This window comes from Mytilus californianus, unplaced genomic scaffold (genome assembly GCF_021869535.1).
Source record: "Mytilus californianus isolate M0D057914Y unplaced genomic scaffold, xbMytCali1.0.p SCAF_6, whole genome shotgun sequence".
NCBI classification, from domain to species: domain Eukaryota; kingdom Metazoa; phylum Mollusca; class Bivalvia; order Mytilida; family Mytilidae; genus Mytilus; species Mytilus californianus.
This window is the reverse complement of record NW_026262712.1, coordinates 111,893,996-111,921,363: the sequence shown is the minus strand read 5'-3', so window position 1 is coordinate 111,921,363 and position 27,368 is coordinate 111,893,996. Positions and strand designations below refer to the sequence as shown.

Sequence of the window (27,368 nt, the reverse complement as noted above, 5' to 3'; positions counted from 1 at the left end):
AAAAAAAATTCGCGTATTTGCCTTAAATCAATGATTTTGAAAAGAAAATAACACTCTGTAAATATTAGACCAATTGAGTAATTATTAACCTTGGTATAGTGTATCCAATTTTATTGTATATGGAAAATACATTGCCTTGTATCGTTTCTTTTGTTGACTAGTATATATATTACGGGACAAACAATATAACATGTCTATTTCAAAACAACATTTATAAAAATAATTGGCAAAATTTTAAATTTAATATTAGTAAATATATTTACATACGAGTACTCTGATAACATTTAGATATATTCCCTTAGCTATATCAATGTCAAACCAGACTTCTGACGACTGGGTCATGGCATTTGATCAAAAGGTTGCTGATTTATTTGGTTATGTCAAATATATCTAATCTTGCATTAAAAAATTTCTTGGCAAATTGAAAAGCATTTTATTTTCACTTGGGATGCTTAATTTATATGGGTCTAATGGGAGTCCCCAGTCACACTTATGTATGTAAGTGTTGCAGATAAACACCATATTTTACCATTGAACAAGTTGACATTATTCGGTTAGGTACATAGAGAACAAACAGATATATACATATTGCCTGAGGATGCCTATCTTCATGATTATATTGTTATATCTGTATATTAATATATGACAAAAATTAATGTATTTTTGTGTATTTTACCGCAGGTATAAGATCTGTCCGTTTGTATGTTTATTTTGCAGTTTATTGACTTCGGTGTCATTATTAGGCGTTAGTGTATTGTCATTTTTGCATTTTGTGTATGCAAACAATTGCAATTCAAGAGGAAACCTAAATCAAAATCGTACTTTTAAAAAATTATATATAGTTTACGAAAAATGACAATTAATAGTTTACTGACACCTTTGTATGCAAAGTTTAACCATTGGAATTCAACTATAATTCTAAATCAAAATCATACAGAGGCGTATATATATATATATATATATATATATATATATATATATATATATATATATATACTGGTTCAGACGTACTTATAAATATAATTATTTCTGTGACTGTATCTTGCATTAATTTGTAGGATCCTTAACAATAGATATTTCAGCTGATCTGTAACAATTCCATCTTCATGCCTTATATATCATGTACTGTAATACGACGCTAGATTAAAACTGACGAGGAAAGGTAACACCCGGCCACCGAAAGCTTTATTATTGTGAAGCCTAGGCGGTCGTGTGGTCTAGCGCGTCGGACACAGTGCAGGCGATTTGGTGTCACGATATCTCAGAAGCATGAGTTCGAATCCCGGCGAGGGAAGAACAAAAAAATTGCGAAAGCAAATTTACAGATTTAACATTGTTGGGCTGATGTGTAGACGAAGTATATATATATATATATATGTATTATAGTTTACAAAGACAATTATAGTTTACCTAAATCTTTGCTAGGGTCCATCGTCAAAACAAGGAAGTGGGAAACAAATATTATAGGTTATGGATATTTATTAGTTTTTATTTTGTTATGCCCCACCGAAGGCAACGGGGGCATTTACGTGTTACCCTTGACCGTCCTTCCGTTCATCTTTCTGTCCGTCCTTCCTTCCGTCCCATTTTCGTTTCCGTACTCTAACTTATGGTTCCACAACCAAATGTTATGAAACTCATACACAATGCTGAGAACTAAATCTCGGAGTCAGATTTCAAAGTTGGACAGTGAGTCACTTACCGTTATAGAGTTATGCCCCTTTATAACTTGGAAAATTGCAAAGTTTTCAGTTTCCGCACTCTAACTTAAGTTAGTCTCGTCAAAATTTTATAAAACTCATACACAATTCTAGGAACCACAACACACAAACAGAGTTTGAATTTAGGCAGTGAGTCATTTATCGTTCTAGAGTTATGCCCATTTTAACTACGAAAATATGAAAGCTTGGGCGGGGGCATTCGTGTCCTCAGATACATTCTTCTTTTATTCTATATGTTAAGGAAATAAGTGATAACAGAGATAGAAACTGGAAGAAATCTGATTTTGTACTTAAACTTAAACTTGAAACTTTTGTTAAATTGTCGTTGGTACCAGGCAAACTATTCTGTTTGATACGATAAGTAATTCTAATAACAATAACAACCCCCCCCCCCCCCCCCCCAAAAAAAAAAAGTTTTTTCAAATCTCTTTTCTTTAATTCTAAATTCTGAATAGAGTGACTATATCAATCTTAATATAATTTATTGCTTTTTTGCTGCAAGTCACTTGGCAGCTTACGCTTTATCCACGCGTTATCAACAAATCTAAGGAAGGGGTGGGGTTATATTTATATTGTGTGGTGTATTATGTGTTTATTGCATAACACGAAATCTTTTTAAATAAACTGTAACAATCCCGTGACTAAAGCTACGACAAAATAACCACTATTCCAATGTACGTATGTGTGGTTTGATTTGAAATTTATGTTTAATATCAGAATGTAATGTATAATATGAGGTTTCCGTTATAGATCGTCTCCGTCGATTACTATAGAACTCTCCAATAAACACCTCAAATGTCCATAAAAACTATATCCGCATAAAACAATGACTGTTAAGATATTTTAATTTATATTCAAACGTCAGGACGTCCGGTCACTATGTCAGTAGGTGTTGACCATTCACAAGTACAACATCATGTACATGTATTTTATTATTCTTTACGACCCATTATCACCCTGGCACATGTTACTGATGTATTTGATCTCTGTGTGTCACAAAATATGTATTTCTTATGATCAAAAATCAATAAAGAAAGGGAATGTGATGACAAATGACCATTGCTGTCATCTGTGGAATGTATATGGTCTCATGGTATTCAGATGTACAGTGGTACGGATATATGACAACATGTATGAATTAACGTCGGTTAAGAATTAACGTTAGTTATGTGAATCTAAAATTAACTGGATTATAATGAAATTTAATTCAATAACTACACGGTAAGTTACCTTTGTTTTGAGAAATGATTGAAAATAAAGGAAAACTGAATATAAATCGTCAAAGACAGATTGATATGTTAATGTAGTTTTATGCGGGCATATATAGTTATTTTACATTGATTTTGGTTTTTGGAACATTCTGTTTGGATATTTAACAGTTTTTACAAATGTAAGGCTTTATTGTTCTTACTGAATCTTTATATTGAATTCCTACACAGGCGAAATAGTTCTGTAAATAGCGACGAAATGAATTGTAACGACGTATTAAAGCGCATTTAATTGGAATAATAATTATAAAAAGGGTTATTTTTATGGAGAATATTTAAGTATAAACTCATCCTGTTATTCACAAACAGTTCTTCAGTCTTTATATATTTGGTTTGTGAGTGAGTCGGACGAGATATTTTTATGGAGTTTTTTTGTCGTCCAACTCATTCACAACTTGAATTGAAACTCCTCAACGATAAACTTTATTACTAAGAAAATGTTTTACATGTAATTTGTTGGAAATCATATGTAATACAGCTACTCACAAGGCGTTTGTACTACATTGGAAACATAGATTTATCACAAGGCGTTTGTACAACATAGGAAACATAGATTTATCACAAGGTGTTTGTACAACATTGGAAACAGAGATTTGTCACAAGGCGTTTGTACTACATTGGAAACAGATTTATCACAAGGCGTTTGTACTACATTGGAAACAGAGATTTTTCACAAGGCGTTTGTACAACATTGGAAGCAGAGATTTATCACAAGGCGTTTGTACTACATTGGAACATAGATTTATCACAAGGCGTGTGTACAACATTGGAAACAGAGATTTTTCACAAGGCATTTGTACTACATTGGAAACATAGATTTATCACAAGGCGTTTGTACTACATTGGATCATAGATTTATCACAAGGCGTTTGTACAACATTGGAAACAGAGATTTACCACAATACGTTTGTACAACATTGGAAACAGAGATTTACCACAATACGTTTGTACAACATTGGAAACAGAGATTTACCCAGCACAAGGCGTTTGTACTACATTGGAAACAGAGATTTACCCGGCACAAGGCGTTTGTACTAAATTGGAAACAGAGATTTACCACAAGGCGTTTGTACTACATTGGAAACAGATATTTACCACTAGGCGTTTGTACTACATTCTAAACAGAGATTTAACACAAGGCGTTTGTACTACATTGGAAACAGGGATTTACCACAAGGCGTTTGTACTACATTGGACCAGAGATTTAACACAAGGCGTTTGTACTACATTAGAAACAGGGATTTACCACAAGGCGTTTGTACTACATTGGAAACAGAGATTTAACACAAGGCGTTTGTACTACATTAGAAACAGAGATTTATCACAAGGCGTTTGTACTACATTGGAACATAGATTTTTCACAAGGCGTTTGTACAACATTGGAAACAGAGATTTTTCACAAGGCGTTTGTACTACATTGGAAATATAGATTTATCACAAGGCGTTTGCATTTAACTGTCGGTAAATATGAACAACTGAAAAACCAAAATTACAATAAATTGTTACAGTGAAATGACACATGAGTACAACACCATTTTATAAAATCTATGTCTATTGTCTATTCTTTTTTTAAAGACAAATATACATGTATTACACAATTTTTGGGGGATGGAAGGGCGTATACCCCGTCTATTCCTGACTAATCCATGTAAGAAGACATCTGTGACATGTTTGTAAACAATTAAACCACCCACATTCGATCAATTGATCTTCATACATCGTATAAACTGTATAAGGATTATATTTTTTCTACTATGTAAACGATGGAGCTTGAAGAAATAGAACCTTCATACTCTTTTATCAATTCACCGTGGTCGGTATAGTAGACATGGTTTTACTATATGTCCAATATATTAAGTGTTCCTTTATTCAACTATTTTTATTAACCGAATTCATTAAACATGTGGTAAAGTATACCAGAGCATATAACCCTACACAGTCGCCCCTACCATCGAAACGCATCTAGCCTATTATTATTAGGTACAATACACTGACAAATAATTATGTCTTTCCACATTCCTGATTTCCTGTGGAAAGACCATTTGATTTTGTTCTGATTTTTTAATTCTTCCGCCGTAATGGAAAAATAATTTTTTGTTGTGTCGCAACAAATAGAAAATATATAGTATCCCAAGTCAAGAGTCTGCAATTAAGTGGTTGTCCTTTGTTGCTGTACATCATATTTGTTTTTCGTTCATTATTTTGTACATAAATCAGGCCGTTAGTTTTCTCGTTTAAATTGTTTTACACTTGTCATTTCGGGGCCTTTTATAGCTGACTAAGCGGTATGGTTTTTTTCTCATTGTTGAAGGCCGTACGGTGACCTATAGTTGCTAACTTTTATGTCATTTGGTCTGGTGAGAGTTGTCTCAGTGGCAATTATAACGCATCTTCTTATCTTTATATTGGCACATACTACTGCATCATGCAGTGATAACGGTTTCACCATTGACCCTGTCTAACCGAGCATATATCCGTAGGAGAGTTAGCTCCCCGTTAACGGTTGTTCTTGTTATCACTACTCTAGATTGAAAGCGTAAAAGATATCGATTTACTTTTGTAGAAACCCTTATATACCCCCCCCCCCCCCCCCCCCCCCTTGGTGACCTTATTTGGAAAGATACAAATAAATCTATATCTGTCTTTATCTTTATATGAATTATTTCCCTTTTGCATTTGACATAAATGCTATGTCAATTCAACTAATTAACTGTCAGTCATAAAGACCTATATATATATATAGATAGTCTTTCGATATGAAGTCCTTGGGCCAGTAGCAGGGAAAATTGTGGTCATGGTTAATGGTCAAGATCACGTTTTATATTTTGTAGGTCTAAGTGCTCTGTTGATTGACTTAAGGTCTTTTGCATGAGAAAGGAAGGAAACACGTTTAAAAGAAGTGCCTATCGGAATTATCAATCTTTTTGCACAGATTTCTTGTAAAAGTAGATAGAAACCATATATTTTCAGAATCAGAGTACAGTAACTGTAGTATATAGAATAAATTCAGAAGTGATAGTTTGTATACCAGGACAAACTATCTCCCTTATGTCAATAATAAGTATATACATACCACATATTTATGGAATCATTGCAAAGTAAAAAGTTAACATTTGACCACAGAAGTGACTTGTAGAAGACTTTTGATAGAAAACTGTTTTATTCATTTTTACATACAAGTGTTATCATTTATCAGCAAAAAGGTCAGATTTTGGCAATTAAACCCAAAAAAGACAATATAGTTCAGAGATTCATATTGCTTTCATTTGATTCTATTGTAACACACTTCAAACAAGTTGTTTCTATTGCTGCAAATTTTAAACTAGTTCAAAACCGGACAAAATTGGCTGCTGCCTCTACGGAGTATAAAAATTAGAAAGTGGTATATGGGCTATTGATATCAAAAGTGTTTTGCTGAATGGAAATAAAAGATTTGAAAAGTTTAAAGATTACACACATTAGACAAATTTGCTCTTTCCGCTAGCTGTCAATTAAAACATGTATCTTTTTCCGCTAGCTGTCAATGAAAACATGTATGTTCCTCCTCAGGAAAGAATACATACACATGGATCTCTAATTAAAGGGCCGATTATCAAATTTGCAAATATGCGTACAGATTTTTTTTGTATAACGAATTTCTTTTTTTTTACCACAGAAACTACTAGTTATTGATTTTACATACAATTGATCTAATAAAGAACCTATAACGTAACGTAATTGCATATGACCCATTGTCCTTAAAATCTGAAAACAGCGGCTTGGTGCAGGTGAAGCATATGTAAAGCATGTGAACTGGTCAAAGGTTTTGGATAACTTAGACGACCTGACACTAAAACCTTTCATTTTGCATTACAAGAGGATACCTACTAGGGCCCATAGATTTTGTTTTCTTTACAAACAAGGAGCATATAATATCTAAAACTGTCGACGTAATGGTCTAAAAAAGATCGTAATTAACTTATTTTATTATAGATCCTTTACAACCCCCCCCCCCCCCCCCCCCCCCCCCCTAAAAAAAGATAAGCCCAAACTGTCCAACAAACAAATCCAGTCTTTAGCTAATACTAGTAATTTTACATTTTAAAACACAGAACACAATTAATTGCCTATTTCGACTGTTTTACTATATGAGTTATAAGTTATATCGGCGATATCAACGATCTGCAAGTCCTGTTAGATGTATGCTTCTTTACAATTTACAACAAGATGTCGTTAAATGAAATTAGATACCTTGCATTTATCATGCTTTTCAATCACATGTGATCAAATCGCTGAAAGACCCCCCTCCTAAATTATTGAAAACTATCATTCTGCATTGACAATAATATCATGATGTATATTAGACACATCCATTCAGGCTAACGCCCTCAAGGTGTATCTAATTCTTACACGTACATTAAAACAACACTAGATCCATCAACATATTTTGTCGTTTAAATACAAACACCTTGCTAAAGATAATTACTTGAATCATTCAGTTAGTAAACGCATCACGCACATTTGACTTCGACCGGATACATGGCTTTTAACTTTTTTTTTATAAAGAAAAAGGATAGCTAAAACTTTGTCTGCACTCATGTCATTTTCAAAAAATCTTTAAAATAAAAAGCAAAGGTTGAAAGCTTCATATGTACCCTGCATATACTGACATTTTGACGCCCGACAAGCAAATAGGGCCCTTAAAGCAAAATTATATATTTTGGGTTTTGGTCTTTTTGAAACGGATAATACCAATGCCATCTTGGTGCAAAAAATTGACAACGATCGGAGAAAAACTAATTGAGATTTTTAATTGTAACAACACACAATATATGCCCAAACGTAAAAAAAAAAATCTGTATAACGTTTAACAAAGCAGCTATGAACGGTTTAACTATTTGTGTAAACTGAACGACATCGTTTTTTATGACGATTTTCGGCACACATTCGCTAGATGAGATTTTTTTGGTCGATATTATACTAAAAAATTAGATGTATCGTAAAGAACTTAACATTTTTTTATTTATTTTTTTTTTTGGCGATCGAAGGCCTACGCCCCCTACGAATCTGCAACTGCACAAAACAACACATCAACCTCCATTACACGACTCTTCTAAAAAATAAACGTTTACATAGTCCAACGATTAATTTAATTGATAAATAAATATGATGAAAATGTCTGGTCTCTTTTGGCATTTGATTTGTAAACATAAAAAACATAATTGATATAAATAAGTCATTTGGACTGATGGAGAAAATGTTATTTTGTATTGCATCCATCCCCCTTATCCATATGATTTATTCCTGCTGTTTCCCCCTTATCCATATGATTTATTCCTGCTGTTTCCCCCTTATCCATATGATTTATTCCTGCTGTTTCCCCCTTATCCATATGATTTATTCCTGCTGTTCACTCGAAATATTATTGTGATATAAGCAGCGACCTGACGATACTTGTATATGGACAGTTTGACCTAATCATTATGTAAATTTCCTTCCTTAACTGATTGACTGGTTATTATCATTGCTATATGACCTACTATCAGAAACCATATATTTACATTCCTCTCAATAATTATCACACATATATAATGTTTTAAACAACGTTTTTTTTTTTTGCTGTGAAGCAACGATGAACGTTTACTTTTTTTTTTCTCTTATCTCGTTGATCTGAGATTTTCTAAACCAAAATGATATATTAAGTAAATACTAATTACATTAGAACTGCAGGGATTTACATTACACTTTTTGTAATGACTAACAATACTGTGCACGTTAGCAAGTGTATAGTGCATGTGTGAAATTCGTCGTATGGCTGATACGAAATACCACTGGCATAATACGACAAATGCAAACCAAGTCTAAAAAGAGGTGGTCGACAAAACAAACACAAAGTGGGTTTAAAACATTAAGAAATCGGTAAACTCTTTGTCGTCCTGTGATTTGCATTAATGAGCAATGAACTCATGGCGATTATCTTTTGGCTTTTTTTCTAGGAAAGATATCGATAATTCGAGTTATCAAGACGACAATGTTCCGTCGATAGTTGTATTTTTCACTGTAAATAATTTAATTTTGAATGTAACACGTCTTCTGATCGGCTGAAAGTGTTTTGGCTATCAGCTCATAGACATAATTTTATCATCTGACCTCGACTTCATCAACGTTTTTTCATGTTTACTCCTTAAAATGGAATTTAGAATTAACTTATAAGGAATGTATCATGATATTGCCGATTATCACAATTTTTGAGTTGACATTTTGTGGACATGCGTAGGATAGCGGATGCGACCATAATTAACATTTTATATATTTATATATTCGATGGTGTTGCCCGAAGACAGTAAGAACGAAAACAGTATAAGCCAAATTTTTGATGTTTGAAATTGTTTTGCTAAATAGCAACAGTTTATGTTTGTGAAATCTTCTTCGTTATCTAATTATAAAAGTACTTTTCTCTTTGCAGATTGAGCGCTATATTATTTAGTAAGGACGACGCTGAATCAGTGTTGAGATTTGAACCAATGGGAACGTACCTTTTATATCGTGATTATGAATCTGATAGGATGTATCTGTCATTAAGGTAAGAACCAATGGGAACGTATATTTTATATCGTCAACCAATAAGAGTATTGTGTGGTGATTATCAATATGACAAACTACATCAAGATTTTGATCAGGGATAACAAAAACTTAGTTCACATAATTGTTTGTCTAGACACCCCCTTAAACATATATGGAAAACGTTGACTGTCACACGAAATTTAAACCGTGTATGTACTTTTTTTTAATTAATGCTTATAAAATTATTGTGTATTAGATTTTATATTCTTAACTTCAGGAAGTTATGTAATCACTAAAATCTGTCTTTCAGTTGAACGGTAGAACCAAATCCGTCCCTGTGAAAATGATATCGAAAATAAAATAGTCGAGAAGTCGTTTCCTTATTTACTGTAAACTTAAGAGAATACTAATTGAATTTAATTTTATGGCTGTTTTATATTCTTTCCTTTAGATATAACACTGATTAAGCATTTCAAATGCAAAAATCCATTTGTAATTCGTGTAATTCTATTTAATTATAATTAAATGTTTCAGTATGTTTAACATTTCCAAAACTTTCTTACAAAGAAAAAAAAAAACACGTGCTTTAGATGTTTTTTTTATCTTTTGTGTCGTTAGGTTGCCGTCTCATTGAGGAAAACAGTCTCCTTTTATTTTTCGACTGGTTATTTACCAATAAATGTTGAATATCATTCTCCTTCCAAACAAGTACTCGGAAGCTTGCCACATTATAACAAGTTTAAGCGTCAGCTAGATAAAAATAGATTGTTCATGTACATTTTGGTCTACTCTATTCTGGTTCCTAACATTTCGGTCTACTTTATTCTGGTTCCTAACATTCCGGTCCACTTAAGTAAGTTCTTTTGTTAGAATAACGGACTTACGACGATTTAGTCGGTCCGAAGAGTTAAGTGAACAGGGCAGTGCTATACTTGAACAGGCCTCCCTTTTACATAAATGTTAGAGAGAAAAATTGCTAAACCTCTGGACAATTCTGTTGATAATCAGGACTGCTTTTTTCTATGTAGAACACCTGGAAATTGTTACAGCAGAACCCATGATCAAATTAAAGGATGCAGGAATGAGTTGAATTATTGACTTGCAAGCCAATAATACATTTGCGATGTATTTGAGCTTATTTTGACAAAACTGAACCAGACTGACAGCAAATAGCGAAATAATTTCAATATTCCGCTTTTATATTTGTTTGAAACAAAACAAAATCATATTTTATTTTTTTTGTCTAAATCGTATTTAATGTCCCTTTAAGGATCTTCATTATAAAATATTTGTAGAATATAGGAGGCCTGGGAAAATTAATTATTGCGTCAATTCTTTGATATTCCTAGAAATCTGGAGTCATGCGAATCTAACTTTAAATCACGTTATCTTTTTAAAACAATTGTCATTTTTTACATTATATTAATGACACTTAATGTAACGTAAGGGAGATCTGTATTTCGATACATACCTTATCGTCCATTTACACAGGAATCAGTCTGCACATAAGCAAATCAATCGAGAACGCTTGAAACTCAAAAGGTAAAATACCTTTGTCCATGCGGGAGTCTTTATATTTACTGCATTTTTAATTGTAATTTAAAAGATGTTAAGATCCATTGTGCGGTGAATAAATTGCTATTAAGGAGATATCCTTCTATTATTGGTCAAACGGTATAAAAATAGAAAGATGTGGTACGATTTTCAATAAAACATCTATCCACCAGGGACCAAATGACGTATGTGTAAGCAACTATATAGGAAGCTATAGGTCACAAAAAGGTCTTCAACAATAATCAAAACCAACATCGTATAGAAAGCTTTAAAAGTCCCCGACATGACAAAATGAACAAAACATCAAACGAGAAAACCATTTATGTACAAAACAATACACGAAAAACAAATATTATGATAGACAGCAAACAAATGTTAGACAACCACTGAATTACAGGGTATGGTATTGAAAAAAAACACACACGCAAACATACTGAATATATATTGAATAACATGTATATTTCAGAAAATAAAAGAAAAATGTTTTTCTATTCTTAGTTCAAGTATAGCGTGCTAAAGTTGTGTGCAAAATCTTTAAAAAGATTAAATCTTTGCTAGGACTCATTTACTGTAACTTGACCATACAAATTATGGTTAAGGTGCATAAAAGTACAGTTACAAAAAAATGTACTTTGAACAATAAACCCATACAACCCGTTATAAAAGTACATCTGTACACTTTGCATGGTATTTTATTTCGGGTTCTTGTGTATTTATTACTTAGGTGGTTTCTTATATTTTAAAACGTTGCTCTATTTTCCCGACGAAAACAGTCTAGAGGTTGTAACAAAACGTCTGAAAAATCAAGTAGATATAAAACATAAGAACACTTTAAATACAGAAATGAAATAAACCTAACACAAGATCTTAACGTATTTACACAGGACGAAGATTTATTATCAGTAGACATTATATCAATACATCAGATAACATTATTATACATTATATTTTACAACAAACCTTGGTGACAACTGTTTTATGTGCAAAAGATTATCACTGGTCGTAGGCTATATCTCTTGTCAGCACATGTTCATAACAGCATGGAGCTTGAAAGCATTGTATTACTAAAAGGTTGCATACACTATATTGAAAATGATGGAAAAAAGGATTATTGTAGCAGATTTTCCACAAAAAAGTAAAGAAACCCAGATCTTTATTACCAGTTAACTAAAACACATTAATCCTAAAATGATATATATGAATGGATAAACAGATTTTACCAAAGGTTGGAATCAATTTCCTCACTCCAAGTAATCTAATCAAAATAAAATTGAGAATGGAAATGGGGAATATGTCAAAGAGACAACAACCCGACCAAAGAGCAGACAACAGCCGAAGACCACCAATGGGTCTTCAATGCAGCGAGATAATCCCGCACCCGGAGGTGGTCCTCAGCTGGCCCCTAAATAAAATTGTGTGCTAGTTCAGTGAAAATGGACGTCACACTAAACTCCAAAACATATAAATGAACTAAAATTAAAAAAACATACTAGACTAACAAAGGCCAGAGGCTCCTGACTTGGGACAGGCGCAAAAATGCGGCGGGGTTAAACATGTTTTGTGAGATCTCACCTCTAGCCAATGTAGAATAAAGAAACACATAGCAATACGCACAGTAAAGCTCAGTTTAAAAGAAGCCAGAGTCCGATGTCAGAATAGATAACAAAAGAAACTAAGCAAAATGACAATGATACATACATGAACAAAGGACTACTAGCAGTTACTGACATGCAGCAAAGCCCGCATCCGTCTTTGTATTTTTTTTAATTTTATACCAGCATAGTTCAACTAAGTTTTTGTCTCTGTATAAGAAAAAGGCATCAACAAAAAAAAAAACCTTTGACACAAGTAGACAACTAATGTTTATTTTTTTATGGAATAGCTGTTCATGTAACAGCTAGCCTATGAACGATGTGTGTTGCTTATTTACATGTTAATGTAACGTCAGATATAAACCATGGTACAACATAATAGAAAAAATACATACAAAAGACCTTTTATGTTTTTAGTATTTAGTACTATGCTAAATTATAATGAAATCAAAGTATGATAAGTTGATAAGTTTTGATATTCCAAAAGTTGGCAGGAATTATTCACGTCTATGTGAAAAAGTTGTAGCTTTACATAATATGAACGCTTTCATAGATTGACTTGTTAAGTTTATGTAAAATTAACACATTATTGTCATGTTAGAAGCGTTAATTAAGTCAGTTATTTGATATTGTGGAATAGGATACATTGTGTATTCCGCCTATGTTTTGAAAGGATGATGAATTATATATGACATTATCACAAAAATTTGAAAAGGATTTCATCATAAACAATTTTTATTGACTTTATTGAGTTGAACTGAATTTGTTTGGATTACTTCCCTTTGTATGAATTCAGTTTACTGCATAAATCAATTTTCACGAAGGTGTAGAGAACAATAAATAGCATGTAATCAAAATGTCCAATAACATGAGGAGGTAGCCAAAAAGGCATTAAAAGTTGAAATGAAAACGACCAAAGGGTTCTAAAAGCTTTCGTACTATGTGAAGTTCTATAATGGCATCAAAGCATATAAGATCGATACACAATAGACCCTATGTCATTAGCATTAGTTACTTCTACTATGAGGCTATAGTACTGCATTTACATAGCGTTTTTGTCTACTTCAGGCATTGCACGTAAACGTCTATTATAGGCATAACATGTACAGACAACATTGTTGGCTACTTCAGACATAATATGTACAGACAACATTGTTGTCTACTTCAGACATTGCATGTACAGACAACATTGATGGCTACTTCAGACATAACATGTATAGACAGAATTGTTGGCTACTTCAGACATAACATGTACAGACAACATTGTTGGCTACTTCAGACATAACATGTACAGACAACATTGTTGGCTACTTCAGACATAGCATGTACAGACAACATTGTTGGCTACTTCAGACAAAGCATGTACAGACAACATTGTTGTCTACTTCAGACATAACATGTACAGACAACATTGTTGTCTACTTCAGACAAAGCATGTACAGACAACATTGTTGGCTACTTCAGACATAACATGTACAGACAACATTGATGTCTATTTCAGACATAACATGTACAGACAACATTGTTGTCTACTTCAGACAAAGCATGTACAGACAACATTGTTGGCTACTTCAGACATAACATGTACAGACAACATTATTGGCTACTTCAGACATAACATGTACAGACAACATTGTTGTCTACTTCAGACATAACATGTACAGACAACATTGTTGGCTACTTCAGACATAACATGTAAACAACGTTTTTGTTTACTTTAGACATTACATGAAGACAACGGTTTTTCTACTTTAGACGTATATTAACAATATGACATGTAATTAACGGTTTTGTCTGCTTCAAGCATGAACTGTAAACAACGGTTATTCTTCACCAAACATAACATGTAAAAACGTTCTTGTCTACTTCAGACATGAAATGTAAACAACGGTTTTGTCTACTTAGACATGACATGTAAACAACGTTTTGTCTACTTCAGACATGACATGTAAACAACGTTTTGTCTACTTATACATGACATGTAAACAACGTTTTGTCTACTTCAGACATGACATGTAAACAACGTTTTGTCTACTTAGATATGACATGTAAACAACGTTTTGTCTACTTAGACATGACATGTAAACAACGTTTTGTCTACTTCAGACATGACATGTAAACAACGTTTTGTCTACTTAGATATGACATGTAAACAACGTTTTGTCTACTTCACTGAGACATGACATAAGAACAACGTTTATGGCATGTTAAATAACGTTTTGACTTCTTCAGACATGACATGTGAACAACGGTTTTGTCTATTTTAGACATGAGGCTACATCATTGTACCTAAACAACTTTTTTGTCTCTTTTCGGAAATCCAAATCCATAAAAGCATAAATAAACGGATTGACAACGTTGTTTATGATATACATTCTATAAATAAATAGAATTCCGGTTCGTTCATTGTCGGAGAAGTTCTGCCAGAAATATGGATCAAGACCTTCAACTACTATCAGGATTACTTTAGGAATATAACAGATCAGAAATACTATCGTAATCATCATGAACATAATTGTAAATTTATGTACAAGCCTTCTATTTATATCAGGACTTCCTGTTGAATGTTTGACCTTTGACTTAGTTTTTGGTGTTATTCCTTCCGGTTCATATTTTTCTATTTCTGGTTTTGATTCCTTGTTTTCTGTCACGTGTTCGTCACTGACAATAACAGAAGTGATAGTTTGCATTTCTGTGTCAATATTTGAACTTATTTGTTCTTTACCAGATGAGTGTGAGCTTTTCTTGTATTTGAAATGAATGTATACCTTATGTCCAATTCTACTGTAGAAAAAAATCATAATTGTCATAGAAGTCAAGAGAATTATTATAATGATAACTCCATACAGAAGCGACAAAGTTTTGTTAACTTCCTTTAATTTGCTACAACGTGCACCTACTACACTCCCGTCCGCATTCGGGAAATCAACGGATCCATACAGCGCGGTTGTCGGTAGTGCTAATAAACTGGCGAGGCCTAAAGACAGTCCGACTGCTAAACGTTTATGAAATTGTTTCATTTGATGTCCTTGAGGTCTGCATAGTTTAAGATACCTTTGAGTTGCGATAATCAGTAACAATAAAATAGACATATATGTCGTAAAAGCTGCAAAAAACCACCAGGCCTTGCATAAATGTTTGTTGTAAAATTCTGACTGCATCATATTCAGCGCAATTCCGAACGAACCACAAACTGTAGCTCCCGCTAAATCTGAAACAGCCAATATCGGAATAAAATATCTGTCCTCCGACTTTTTTCGCATTCGGAATCTATAAACAATTATAACAGTGGTATTACCAATAATTCCCAAAAATATGTATAAGGATAGTACTATATTGTTTGGAATCAAGATTTTCGATAACTTAGAGTTCCACACCGAAACTGCGTTAGAATTTGAACCATTGTTCTCCATAATTAGAGGTTGAAAACACAGAAATCTGGATCACCATCAAATATAACAATGACTTTATTTCCGGAAGAGGAATATAATAAACCAATCCATCAAGTTAAATGCAACCCGTCTAGTGTAATTGTTAATAATTAAAAGCAAACCTCAAGTATCATTTTTCGTGTATTCGATATATGTCGAAAGCTCAACTGTTACGATCTAAAATAAAAATTTAATGATTATTTAATTAATTACGATAAAACAATACTATACCTGAATAGATATGTGTGTTATTACTATAAATATCTACATCTTAAATATGCAATTTGACTGAGTATATATATAAAAAATGAAATATCGAATGTTTCACTTGAATACTTTTAAATGGAAAGGAACCAGGAAGAAACGTGAATGTGAATTTACAGTTAACTAATTTAAAAATAAACATTAAATCGTATTGACATATTCCTAAACTGGAACATAAAAATAATATCAAAATAACGTAACATAATTTCAACAGATTGAACTAACTTGAAGAAATCCATATGCCTTTTAAACACAAAACGAACATCAGAATGGTTATTAATGTTGAAAACATGAAACCATTATAACATATTCGGGATTCACAGAGGATATGTTTTCCGCGTACATGTAGTTCCCCAATAACATATGATATTTGCATTTTAAAAACGTATGATATATTTTCCGTAAGTGTTTCTGGGATAAGTCCCGTCAATAACGCCCGGGACCAAAAGTTTGGAAAGTCAAAAATGTAAAACGTTTGAAAGCTTTAAAACTTATATTAAGGTCCTACTAAAACTACAAAATCTCTATAAAGTCTACTTTGTCATAGTGCTTTTAAGGGCCCACTTAAACAGCTGAAACTATATAAGGTCTACTTTGTCAGAGGGTTTTTTAAAGGTCATAAACTCTACACAATACACGAAATGGTCCATGAAGCTATTTACCAATCGTCTTTTGTCTACTACCCAATATAAGTGAGCAGACACACGACCGCTTACTCAACTTGCTGAAGACATCAACTCCCAACTATCGCCACAGATATTCTTTACCGACACCCATCAGTTATCCCGCCCAACCAGCATTCTTCAAAATTACCCAGAGAAGCTGTTTTTTTTCCACTATACCCAATAAATGTTTATCATGTACTATGTTAAAGCAAAAGGCTAACTATACTTGGTGTATGGTATGATTGTAAAGTATACATGTTTTTTTCTGGCAGGATTCAGCTGACCTTTACTTCATTTACGTATTACTTTTTGTGCTCAACTTAAATATTTTATTTTTTTTGTGTAATACTATTTATGTGTCAGCAATTTAAAGCATTTTCCTGTACATGATTTGAAGATTGTGTAACATATTTGTCCATCAGTGCTAGCATTGTTGATAATTGTATACCATTGGAACCAAGTTTCGTTGTTAATCGCTGTTTCGTATATTAGTGCTCTTTGATGAAATATTTATTTTCCAATTTTGACTTGTTTTCAACTATCAATCCGTCAGATTACTCAAACATTTATTTTAGCTGGAATCACTGTAACTCCATTTACAGGTAAACTTCATTAATCCCTATTGCCCAAAAATCACGTTTCCCAAACAAGAAACTATTTAGCTGTAAACAAAAAATATCAAATGTTGGAGAAACGTCAACACCCCAAATACAATACCCCTATATTCTAACATTAAAGTATGTTGAAATATTCTGGAACTGTTACACTATCATGACTATTCAAATGATATGATTTACTACATACAATTTCAAATGATTTTCCTGTGACTGTTTCCATACATAAGAGACATAAAATGTTTATGCCTTCATCTTAATAAAAATCTTTTAAAAAGTATATAATATTATGTACAAAAAGATGATATACTAAATTTACTAATTTTTGATTCAGCCATGCTGGATTTATTTGATGGCTTAGGATTTGGAGATGGTGCAGAATTAGAAGTTGAAGACAGATCATGAAACTAATTATGTGATTTAATGACTTGCAGAAACCTTATACACCATTTTAATTAACTATTGTCAACTTTTGACATGTTATTTGCCCTTAAATTAAGAAAAGATTGGTCGAATAGCGCCTTTATTTTAGATATACACTTGCATATAGTCCCTTTGTAAATAAAAAAATATAATAGATTACTATTTATTAATTAATGTGAAAAAGTAATACATCAAAATTGAGCAGTTAATGAGAAGTATGAAAGTATTTTATCAGTATCTAAGAATTGTGTAAGTAATTAAATAACATGTGGTACAAGATGAAGGATAAAAGAAATGCATTTTTTGGAAAAGAAAAGACGAAAAACAAAATATGTATGGACAAATGCAAGCAGGGTCTATTTTTCTTGTACATTCAGTGTTATAATCATCTGGTATTAGTCAATAATTTTAGTTAATTTAAGTTACTATTATCACTAATTAGCTTGAAACAATAAACAAAATTGTATAACTCTAACCTGGAGATTTTCTGCAATAAAATGTATTTGTTTATTCCCCATGCATTATATTGCTATTTAGCGGTGTAAGGTATTTGTACAAGTACATTATATTGCTATTTAACGGTGTAAGGTATTTGTACACGTACATTATATTGCTATTTAACGGTGTAAGGTATTTGTACACGTACATTATATTGCTATTTAACGATGTTAGATATTTGTACACGTACATTTGAATACAGGAAACTATTTTTCTCAATGAATAAAAAAATTGAAAACAACACGTTTAATAATTTCATGCGTCCGAAGCGCTTTTCTGGATTTACCTTCATCAGGAACGCTCAATGCCAAACATTTGAAATCCGAGGGATGTACAAGTACCGAACCAGTTGAAGAGCTATATGACAAAAATACCTAAAACAAATAGCCAAATTCATTTAAGGTCAACTTTGCCTGAGGGAGTTGAAACCTTAGTTTATTTTATAATTTCAAAATTTATAAACGGACAGTTTTAGAAAAGTTTGTTATAAATCATGTCAGTACCGAAATAGAGAATGGAAATGGGGAATGTTTCAAAGAGACAACAACCCAACCCAAGAGCAGAAAACTGCCAAAGGCCACCAATGGGTCTTCAACACAGCGAGAAAATCCCGCACCTGGAGGCGGGCTTCAGTTCAATGAAAATGGACGTCACGCTAAACTCCAAAACATATAAATGAACTAAAATTAAAATGATACAAGGCTAACAAAGGCCAGAGGCTCCTGACTTGGAAGAATGAACACCAATTTATATGAAAATTAGTTATTTATTTTTTGTTGTTGACAAAGTGTATTTTCAATGCCTCTTTTCTGAAATTATTAAGTCAAACTTCAATAAAAGATATACTACACCTTCCTTTGAAGATTTCTATTTCCAATCATGCAAAAATTATTTAATTGAATAAAAAGAAGATATTAGAAATCAGAACACCTTCTTAAAATTGAAATATCAAAAGAATTTGTATGAAATTTGAGAAATTCTCTATCTTTGGGCAATTGAACACAATTTTTTGAGTAAGATTATGGAAATGAAATAAAACCATTCATCTTCAATGTCAATAAATGATCATAAGATCAGGTACAAAAATTGCATAACTATGTTTAAAAATGAAAAATAACACTGGTAATTTTTGAGTGAAATAATAATGAAAATGATGAAGTGCTACATTCAATCCTTGTCAAGTTGTGTTGTCTGTTTTTTTTTTTAAACATATGATATCAGATTGTCGCTTGGGTTCTTTTCGGTTTGAGCACAAATTAACATTTTGGGCCAAATCACTTAACCAAAGTTTTGATGGTTGTCTCTAAATGCCTTACAGGAGCATGTATACATTTTTTGGGAATTCAAAATGAGATCTGAAAAATGTTGGTCTACCTTCCATAGCTAAAAAATGGCTGAATCACAGCACCGAGGATGCTTTGATTTTTTATTGTGAATTTATTTCCTGTAACTTTTTTTCCTGTTACTTTTTATTCGTGAGTTTTTTTCTACGTTCTATATTAAGGGTCTACTAAAACGGTTAAAACTGTCTGCGGTCTACTTTGCCATAGGGGGATGGCAACCTTCGCTTTGATAAAATTACTGAATTTTTATGAATTGGAAATTTACAGACAAAACATATCATTTGAATCATGTCAATATACAGAGGGAAAAAAGTCAAATACATATGAAGGGAACTTTCGAGCGAGAGCGAGAAAAACAGCCAAATACATATGAGGGAAACTTTCGACTCTGGTTTTGCCGTTCCACAAAAACATTGATTTTACTCAAAAATGGTTTTATTTCAGATCAGAGAACTACGTTGAGCATCATAGGATTAACTACGAGGATAATTTGTATTATATGGATAATCAGCCGTATCCTTACTTAGATTCAATTGTCCGATATCACCAAAGACACAAACTTAATGGTACAAGACTCAAACATCAGGTAAATATTTCGTTATATTTTTGAATGACCAAAGGTGCAGGATTCAAGCATCAGGAAAATATTTCGTTACATTTCTGTATGACATATCACCAAAGGTGCAGAACTCAAACATATTTGACGAAAATATGAATAAAGATAACAATAATAAACCACGACTCACGATGAGAATAAGATAACCATAATAAACCATGACTAACGATGAGAATATATTATTAACAATGATAAACCATGACTTACGATTAGAATGAAATAACCATAATAAACTATGTCTCATGATGACAATAAAATAACAATAATAAACGATGACTTACGATGAGAATACAATGATTAACCATGACTCACGATGAGAATACAATTTCGTAATGAAATATTACATACGGCGATGCATAACCCCGACGAATGATTTGTCATTACATAAGTCTATTGTTTTTACATATAAAATTCTTTAACAACTTCGAAAGAAATAATAATGATAATAATAATGTTAGGAATAAATAGAATTGAGAATGGAAACGGGTAATGTGTCAAAGAGACAAAGAACCCGACCAAAGAGCAGAAAACAGCCCAAAGCCACCAAAGGATCTTCAAAGCCGCGAGAAAATCCCGCACCCGGAGGCAGTCTTTAGCTGTCTTGGGACAGAAGCATTAATGCGGCGGGGTTAACCATGTTTTGTGAGATCTCAACTCTCCTCTTATAACTCTAGCCAATGTGGAATAAACAAACACACAGCAATATGCATAGTAAACCTCAGTTTAAAACCCAATTCACTTATTATTAATTTAAAATCTATATCTTTCATATTTATTTTTATTTCAGGCACATCTCAGTGCAAGAACTGTTAAGTTATTTACTACAAAAATCACAGCTCAGAATGGCTATGTTCAGCTCGATCGAAAATCAAAATCCGAATCCGATATTACAGACAATAATAATGTAATTGGAATTGAACATAAAAATGACGTTTTAGTTGGTAAAAGTCGAATATCAAAATCAAGTGGACGTCTCTGGATTTCCGGTATTCATAAATCATTAAAGCGCATGTCTGCACCAGAAAGAGATGGTATATTTTCTGGAAACGGTATTTATCATAGGGATCCACGACCAAATACATTTACGGAGAATGGCTACATTCCTCATATGGATGAAGGGGACAACTTAGATAATATAATAGAGGATTTACAAGATTTTCATCATTCACTTAATTCATCACCAAGGACAGACAATTCATCACCAAGGACAGACAATTCATCACCAAGGACAGACAACTCGTATTCGGATATAAAATCTGAAAGAAAGGCAACTTCTGCTGAATGGAAACAATCTAAAGAAATAGCAGCACCAAGTTACGAAAGGCGATTCGATGTTACAACAGCTTTTGGTTTTGGAAGGACGTCTTTTACGACAAGTATAAAATCTCCAGATACTCCAACTCAAAAAAGACAATTCGGTGCAACAGATTTTAAATCGCCAGTTGATGAAGTTAAACCTACAGAACATGTAAAACATACGGAGAACAATGACAATTCCAATATTTTGTATTGTAGTCATTTATAGTCTTCACACAGGACAATTTCCGGTTCATCGAGGCTTCACGGCTGGACAATATCCCAGTCTCACAGGCTCAACACGAACACGGGATAAGACTACATCCAAGTCTTTCAATGTTTAATCAATATGCATTAGAGTATTTTTGATTCTTGATTGTTCATGTTTTATAACATTTATTTCTTCATATGTATATTTGATGATACAAAAAACAAGTTGTTATGATTGATATCAGTATGTATTCCTTGTAATTTCGAGTTCATTTCGCATTTGCATAAACATAAGGATACTTGCTTACAATTATAAAGATTTCCATATACGTCTTCTCTCTCATCTTTTGTTTATTTATTGCAAGAAAAACAGTAAGTGCTTAATTTAACTCTTCTGTAATGCATTTTTAAAACAATGTCGAACTTGCCATGAAGTTTTGTTATTGCGCAATCAGATTAAAGGAATATATGAGATAAGGTGTGAATCTTTTGAAGGAATTTACCAGAATTTAATACAATACTTCCATAGAATATTATATTTATAGGTGTAGAGTAATTTCCCTTGTGATAGGACTTCCTGTGCAGTTCGCATTAGCTTTTTAGCTTTGTGCATTATACATATTTTGAATAGGTTCCGATATAATTGTCTACAGCTGCATGCTGATGATAATAATGATGTCGTTATTTCGCAATGGAAAAATAAATAACTTAATTCAATAGATTTAGGAAAGAACATACAATTAAAAATTACAGGAAAACACTTAACTTTGAACTAACATAAGGAAAATGATACTTTATTAATTATAAACATAAGTATATTAAAACAGTAATATTAAATCCAAGAATTCTGCATACTGGCATCAAATAGGTCATTTCCGATAAAAAATCATTTGCAAAATCTCTAAAGATAAGAAACCAAGAGAGCGATAAGTAGCACATCAGTTTCGATAGTTATTATTGTTTCATAATAAAGAGTTGAGGACAAATTAATCCAACTTGAAAGACAAATGATGGTTAAAATGATTTGAACAGTATTGGCACCATGTTTCTGGTTAACAAACATTTACAAAACTACATGCATTAATACAGGAAATTGTATCAACAGACTGCTTTTCTAAATAAATAAAAAAATATAAAAAGAGATGTATAATCTGGTATGTTAAAAAATCAGCACCAAATGAGGTGAGATTAAACCTGTGTCTTCTAAACTACTTTTGAACATGCATGAAATAGTTGCAACTGGGCGTAAAACATACAGCAACCAATTATATAATCATTTAGTACCTATTCCTTATTACATGAAAGAAAAACATATTGATGAACAAGAACAAAAATGTTAAATAACCACCTATAATGTAAAGAAAATCAAGATTTCAAAAAATATAGATATGAATATGTAAAAGTCAATGTAATAGCCACCAACGATCCGAGATCGCCAAAGTAGACCGAAGAGGTCACCCTCTGCAGTACTTCAACCCTCACTATCAATTCACAGAGATGGTCCAATAACTGACGTTAACATAAAAAAAAAAATTCCACACTTGTGACATGCACGTTTATATATTGCGAGTCAAATGAAGCAACTAGATATAATGTATATTGTACAACACCATGGCTAAAATGAGAAAAAAAGACAAATATACACAAAATTGTCTACAAGATACTTTATTGAAATTCAAAATTATATTATTTTAGGTCTTTTGGGTCTTATTGCTCCACACGTATTCTAGTAATAATACCATTCTGACCTTGAGCGTGAAGGTAAATCAAGCAAATGTTTCGAACGCACTGAAGTTATAAAGTGTTATTTTTCTTTTCAAAGAAGACTAATCGTTTTTATAAACACGAACCCCACCAATACAAGAGGAGAAGGAAGAGGAATAAGAATTTCTGGTAGGATAAGCAATCCTTTTTTTTACATTCATTTTGGTGGCTCTTTTCTCTTGCTCGTGACAAGTAAAAATCGACAATAACCTGCATTCTGTGATGTCATAAACGATAAATAGAAGACATGACTATTTATTGAATAGCTGTTTATGTAACAGCTAGCATATGAATGATGTTTGTTGCTTATTTACATTTTGATGAAACACGTGTAACGTCAGATGTCAACCATGGTACAGTATAATAGAAATATATACAAAGACCTTTTATGTCTTCAGCATTTATAACTATGTTTTATCATAATCATTGATAAATTTAAATAGTCCAAATGTTGACAGGAATTGTTCTTGTCTGACGAGAAAACATTGTAGCTTTGCTTGATATGAACGCTTTCATAGATTGACTTGTTAAGGTTACATAAAATTAACACATTATTGTCATGTTAGAAGCGTTAATTAAGTCAGTTATTCGATATTGTGGGATAAGATACATTGTGTATTCCGCCCATCTTTTGAAAGGATGCTGAATTATATTTGACATTATCGTAAACATTTGAAAAGGAAATCACCATTAACATTTGTATTGACTTTATTGAGTTGAATTGAATTTGTTTGGATTACTTCCCTTTGTATGAATTCTGGTTACTGCATAAATCAAGTTTCATGAAGGTACAGAGAACGATAAATAGCATGTAATCAAATGTCCGATAATAGAAAGAGGTAACCACATTAGCATTAAAAGTAAAAAATGAAAACAACCAAAGGGTTCTAAAAGCTTTCGTACTATGTGAAGTTCTATAATGACATCAGAAGAATATAAGATCTAAACACATTAGACCCTATGTCATTAGCATTAGTTACTTCTACCATTAGGCTATAGTACAGCATTTACAAAGCGTTTTTGTCTACTTCAGGCATAGCACGTAAACGTCTATTTTAGGCATAACATGTACAGACAACATTTTTGTCTACTTCAGACATAATATGTAAACAACGTTTTTGTTTACCTTAGACCAAATATGAAGACAACGGTTTTTATACTTTAGACTATATAAACAACATGTTTGTCTACTTCAAACGTGACATGCAATCATATATAATTGCTTTTGATTTCCATATACGTCTTCTCTCTCATCTTTTGTTTATTTATTTCAAGAAAAACAGTACAGTGCTTGATTTAACTGTTATGTAATACTTTCGTAAAACAATATCGAACTTGCCATGCAGTTTTGTTATTGCGCAATCAGATTAAAGGAATATTTGATAAGGTGTGAACCTTAATAAGGAGGAATTTACAAGAATTAATTCAATACTACAACAGAATATTGTAGCACTTGGAATATGATCTACTGTGCGGTTCACATTAACCTTTTAGCTTTGTGCATCATACATGTCTTTAAAAAGGCCCAATAGTAGTCTACAACTGCATGTTGAGGCAGACTGACTGATGAACATGATGATGATGTTAGTTTGAAATGAAAAAAATAAATAACTTAGTTAATTCAACGAATTGTAAATTTATAAAAGAATACACAATTAAAAAGTACAGGAAAAGCACTTAACTCTGAATTAACATAAGGAAAATAATACTTTATTTATTTATAAACATGAGTACATTCAAACAATAATACTATATAAAACAATGCTCACAGATACTTAAAGCATACTTAACCTGCTAATATGAAATCTTGCCGTTCTACAGTCTACTATTGGTGGCTGTATACGTAGGAGAAAAGTATGTCAGGAGGATTTTTTTTTGACGTATTAACACAGCTCATATTAAAATTAAATAATAAATTTTGATAAATGATGGAAGTATCTTAATTGTTTCGGAACCCATTTACATTTTAAATTGAAGGCATTTCGGAGAAAGTAAAGATTAAGATTGGCCATTTCCGATAAAAATTAATTTGTAAAATGGATAGGGAGAAAATACCAAGAGGTAGATAAACAACATACACGTTCCTATTGTTATTATTGTCTCGTACTAAATAGTTGAGGACAACATAATCCAGCTTAAAATACAAATAATGATTCAAAATGCTTGGGACAGTATGGGCACCAAGTATTTATTTAACACAAGTTTTAAAACTAAATGTGTTAAAACACTAAATTGTATCAACGAACAACTCGCTTAAGAAAACAAAGTCACATAAAAAAATGAAAAAAAAATATATCAATAGAGATACATATCCTGGTATATTTAAAATCAGCACAAGACTTTACCTGTTTCTACCATACTCATTTTGAACATGCATGAACTATTTGCCACTGGACACAAAACAAACAACAACCAATCAATTAAACCTTTCGTATCTATTCTATATCTCATTAAAAAGAAATAACATATTGACGAAAAAGAAAAAGAAATGCTAAATAACTACCACTCATGTAAAGTTAATCTGATGACGCCGAAAGTAAAGATTTCAATAAAAGGAGATGTGATGTAAACATCAATATGATAGACATTGCCACAATAGACTGAAGAGGTCATCCTATGCAGTACTTCTACCCTTACTATAAAATTCACAGAGATAGTCCAATAACTGACGTTAACTAAAAAAAAATATTCCACACTTGTGACATGCACGTTTATATATGGCGAGTCAAAAGAAGCAACAAGATATAATGTACAACACCATGGCTAAAATGAGAAAAGAGAAATATACACAAAATTGTCCACAAAATACTGAATTGAAATTTCGAAATTATTATATTATTTTAGGTGTTTTTGGTCATATTTCCTCTCGTGTATTCAATAAAGGCAACAGTAGTATACTGCTGTTCGAAATTTATAAATCGATTGAGAAAAAAACAAATCCGGGTTTTACAAACTAAAACTGAGGGAAACACATCAAATATAAGAGGAGTACTACGACACAACAGAAACACAATATTAAAATGTAACACACACAGAAACGAACTATAATATAACAATGGCCATTTTCCTGACTTGGTACAGGACATTTTAAGAAAAAAATGGTGGGTTGAACCTGGTTTTGTGGCTAACCAAACCTCGCATTTTTATGGCAATATTTAATATAACACTAAAATGACACCATTAGATGACAGGAATACAGTACAAATGCAAGAAATGTGCTTCGGTACCGACATAACTGCTAGTGGACTACAAGTGCTCTAGTGTATCATCACCGTATCATCAGTAATCTGTGCTTCGGTACCGATATAACTGCTGGTGGACTACAAGTGCTCTAGTGTATCATCACCTTATCATCAGTAATCTGTGCTTCGGTACTGACATAACTGCTAGTGGACTACAGGTGCTCTAGTGTATCATCACCTTATCATCACTAATCTGTGCATCGGTACAGACATAACTGCTAGTGGACTACAGGTGCTCTAGTGTATCATCACCTTATCATCAGTAATCTGTGCTTCGGTACTGACATAACTGCTGGTGGACTACAAGTGCTCTAGTGTATCATC

General features: G+C 32.4%; 2 protein-coding genes across 2 annotated transcripts in view; one reads left to right on the top strand and one right to left on the bottom strand.

Moving 5' to 3' along the window:
• The window catches only part of LOC127704393 (uncharacterized), a 29,525-nt gene extending 7,149 nt beyond the window's left edge, over positions 1-22,376 (top strand). Inside the window, exons 2-4 of the mRNA XM_052208432.1 lie at positions 9,435-9,551; positions 20,361-20,502; positions 21,320-22,376. Of these exons, the coding sequence (XP_052064392.1) occupies positions 9,435-9,551; positions 20,361-20,502; positions 21,320-22,057 (997 nt within the window). The 3' untranslated portion in view covers positions 22,058-22,376. The remainder of the gene's footprint in view (positions 1-9,434; positions 9,552-20,360; positions 20,503-21,319) is intronic.
• On the bottom strand, positions 11,393-16,172 carry LOC127704392 (cholecystokinin receptor-like). Its single transcript, XM_052208430.1, has one exon. The coding sequence runs from the start codon at positions 16,089-16,091 to the stop codon at positions 14,937-14,939; it is 1,155 nt and encodes a 384-aa protein (XP_052064390.1). The 5' UTR covers positions 16,092-16,172; the 3' UTR covers positions 11,393-14,936.
• Positions 22,377-27,368: the final 4,992 nt, after the last annotated feature.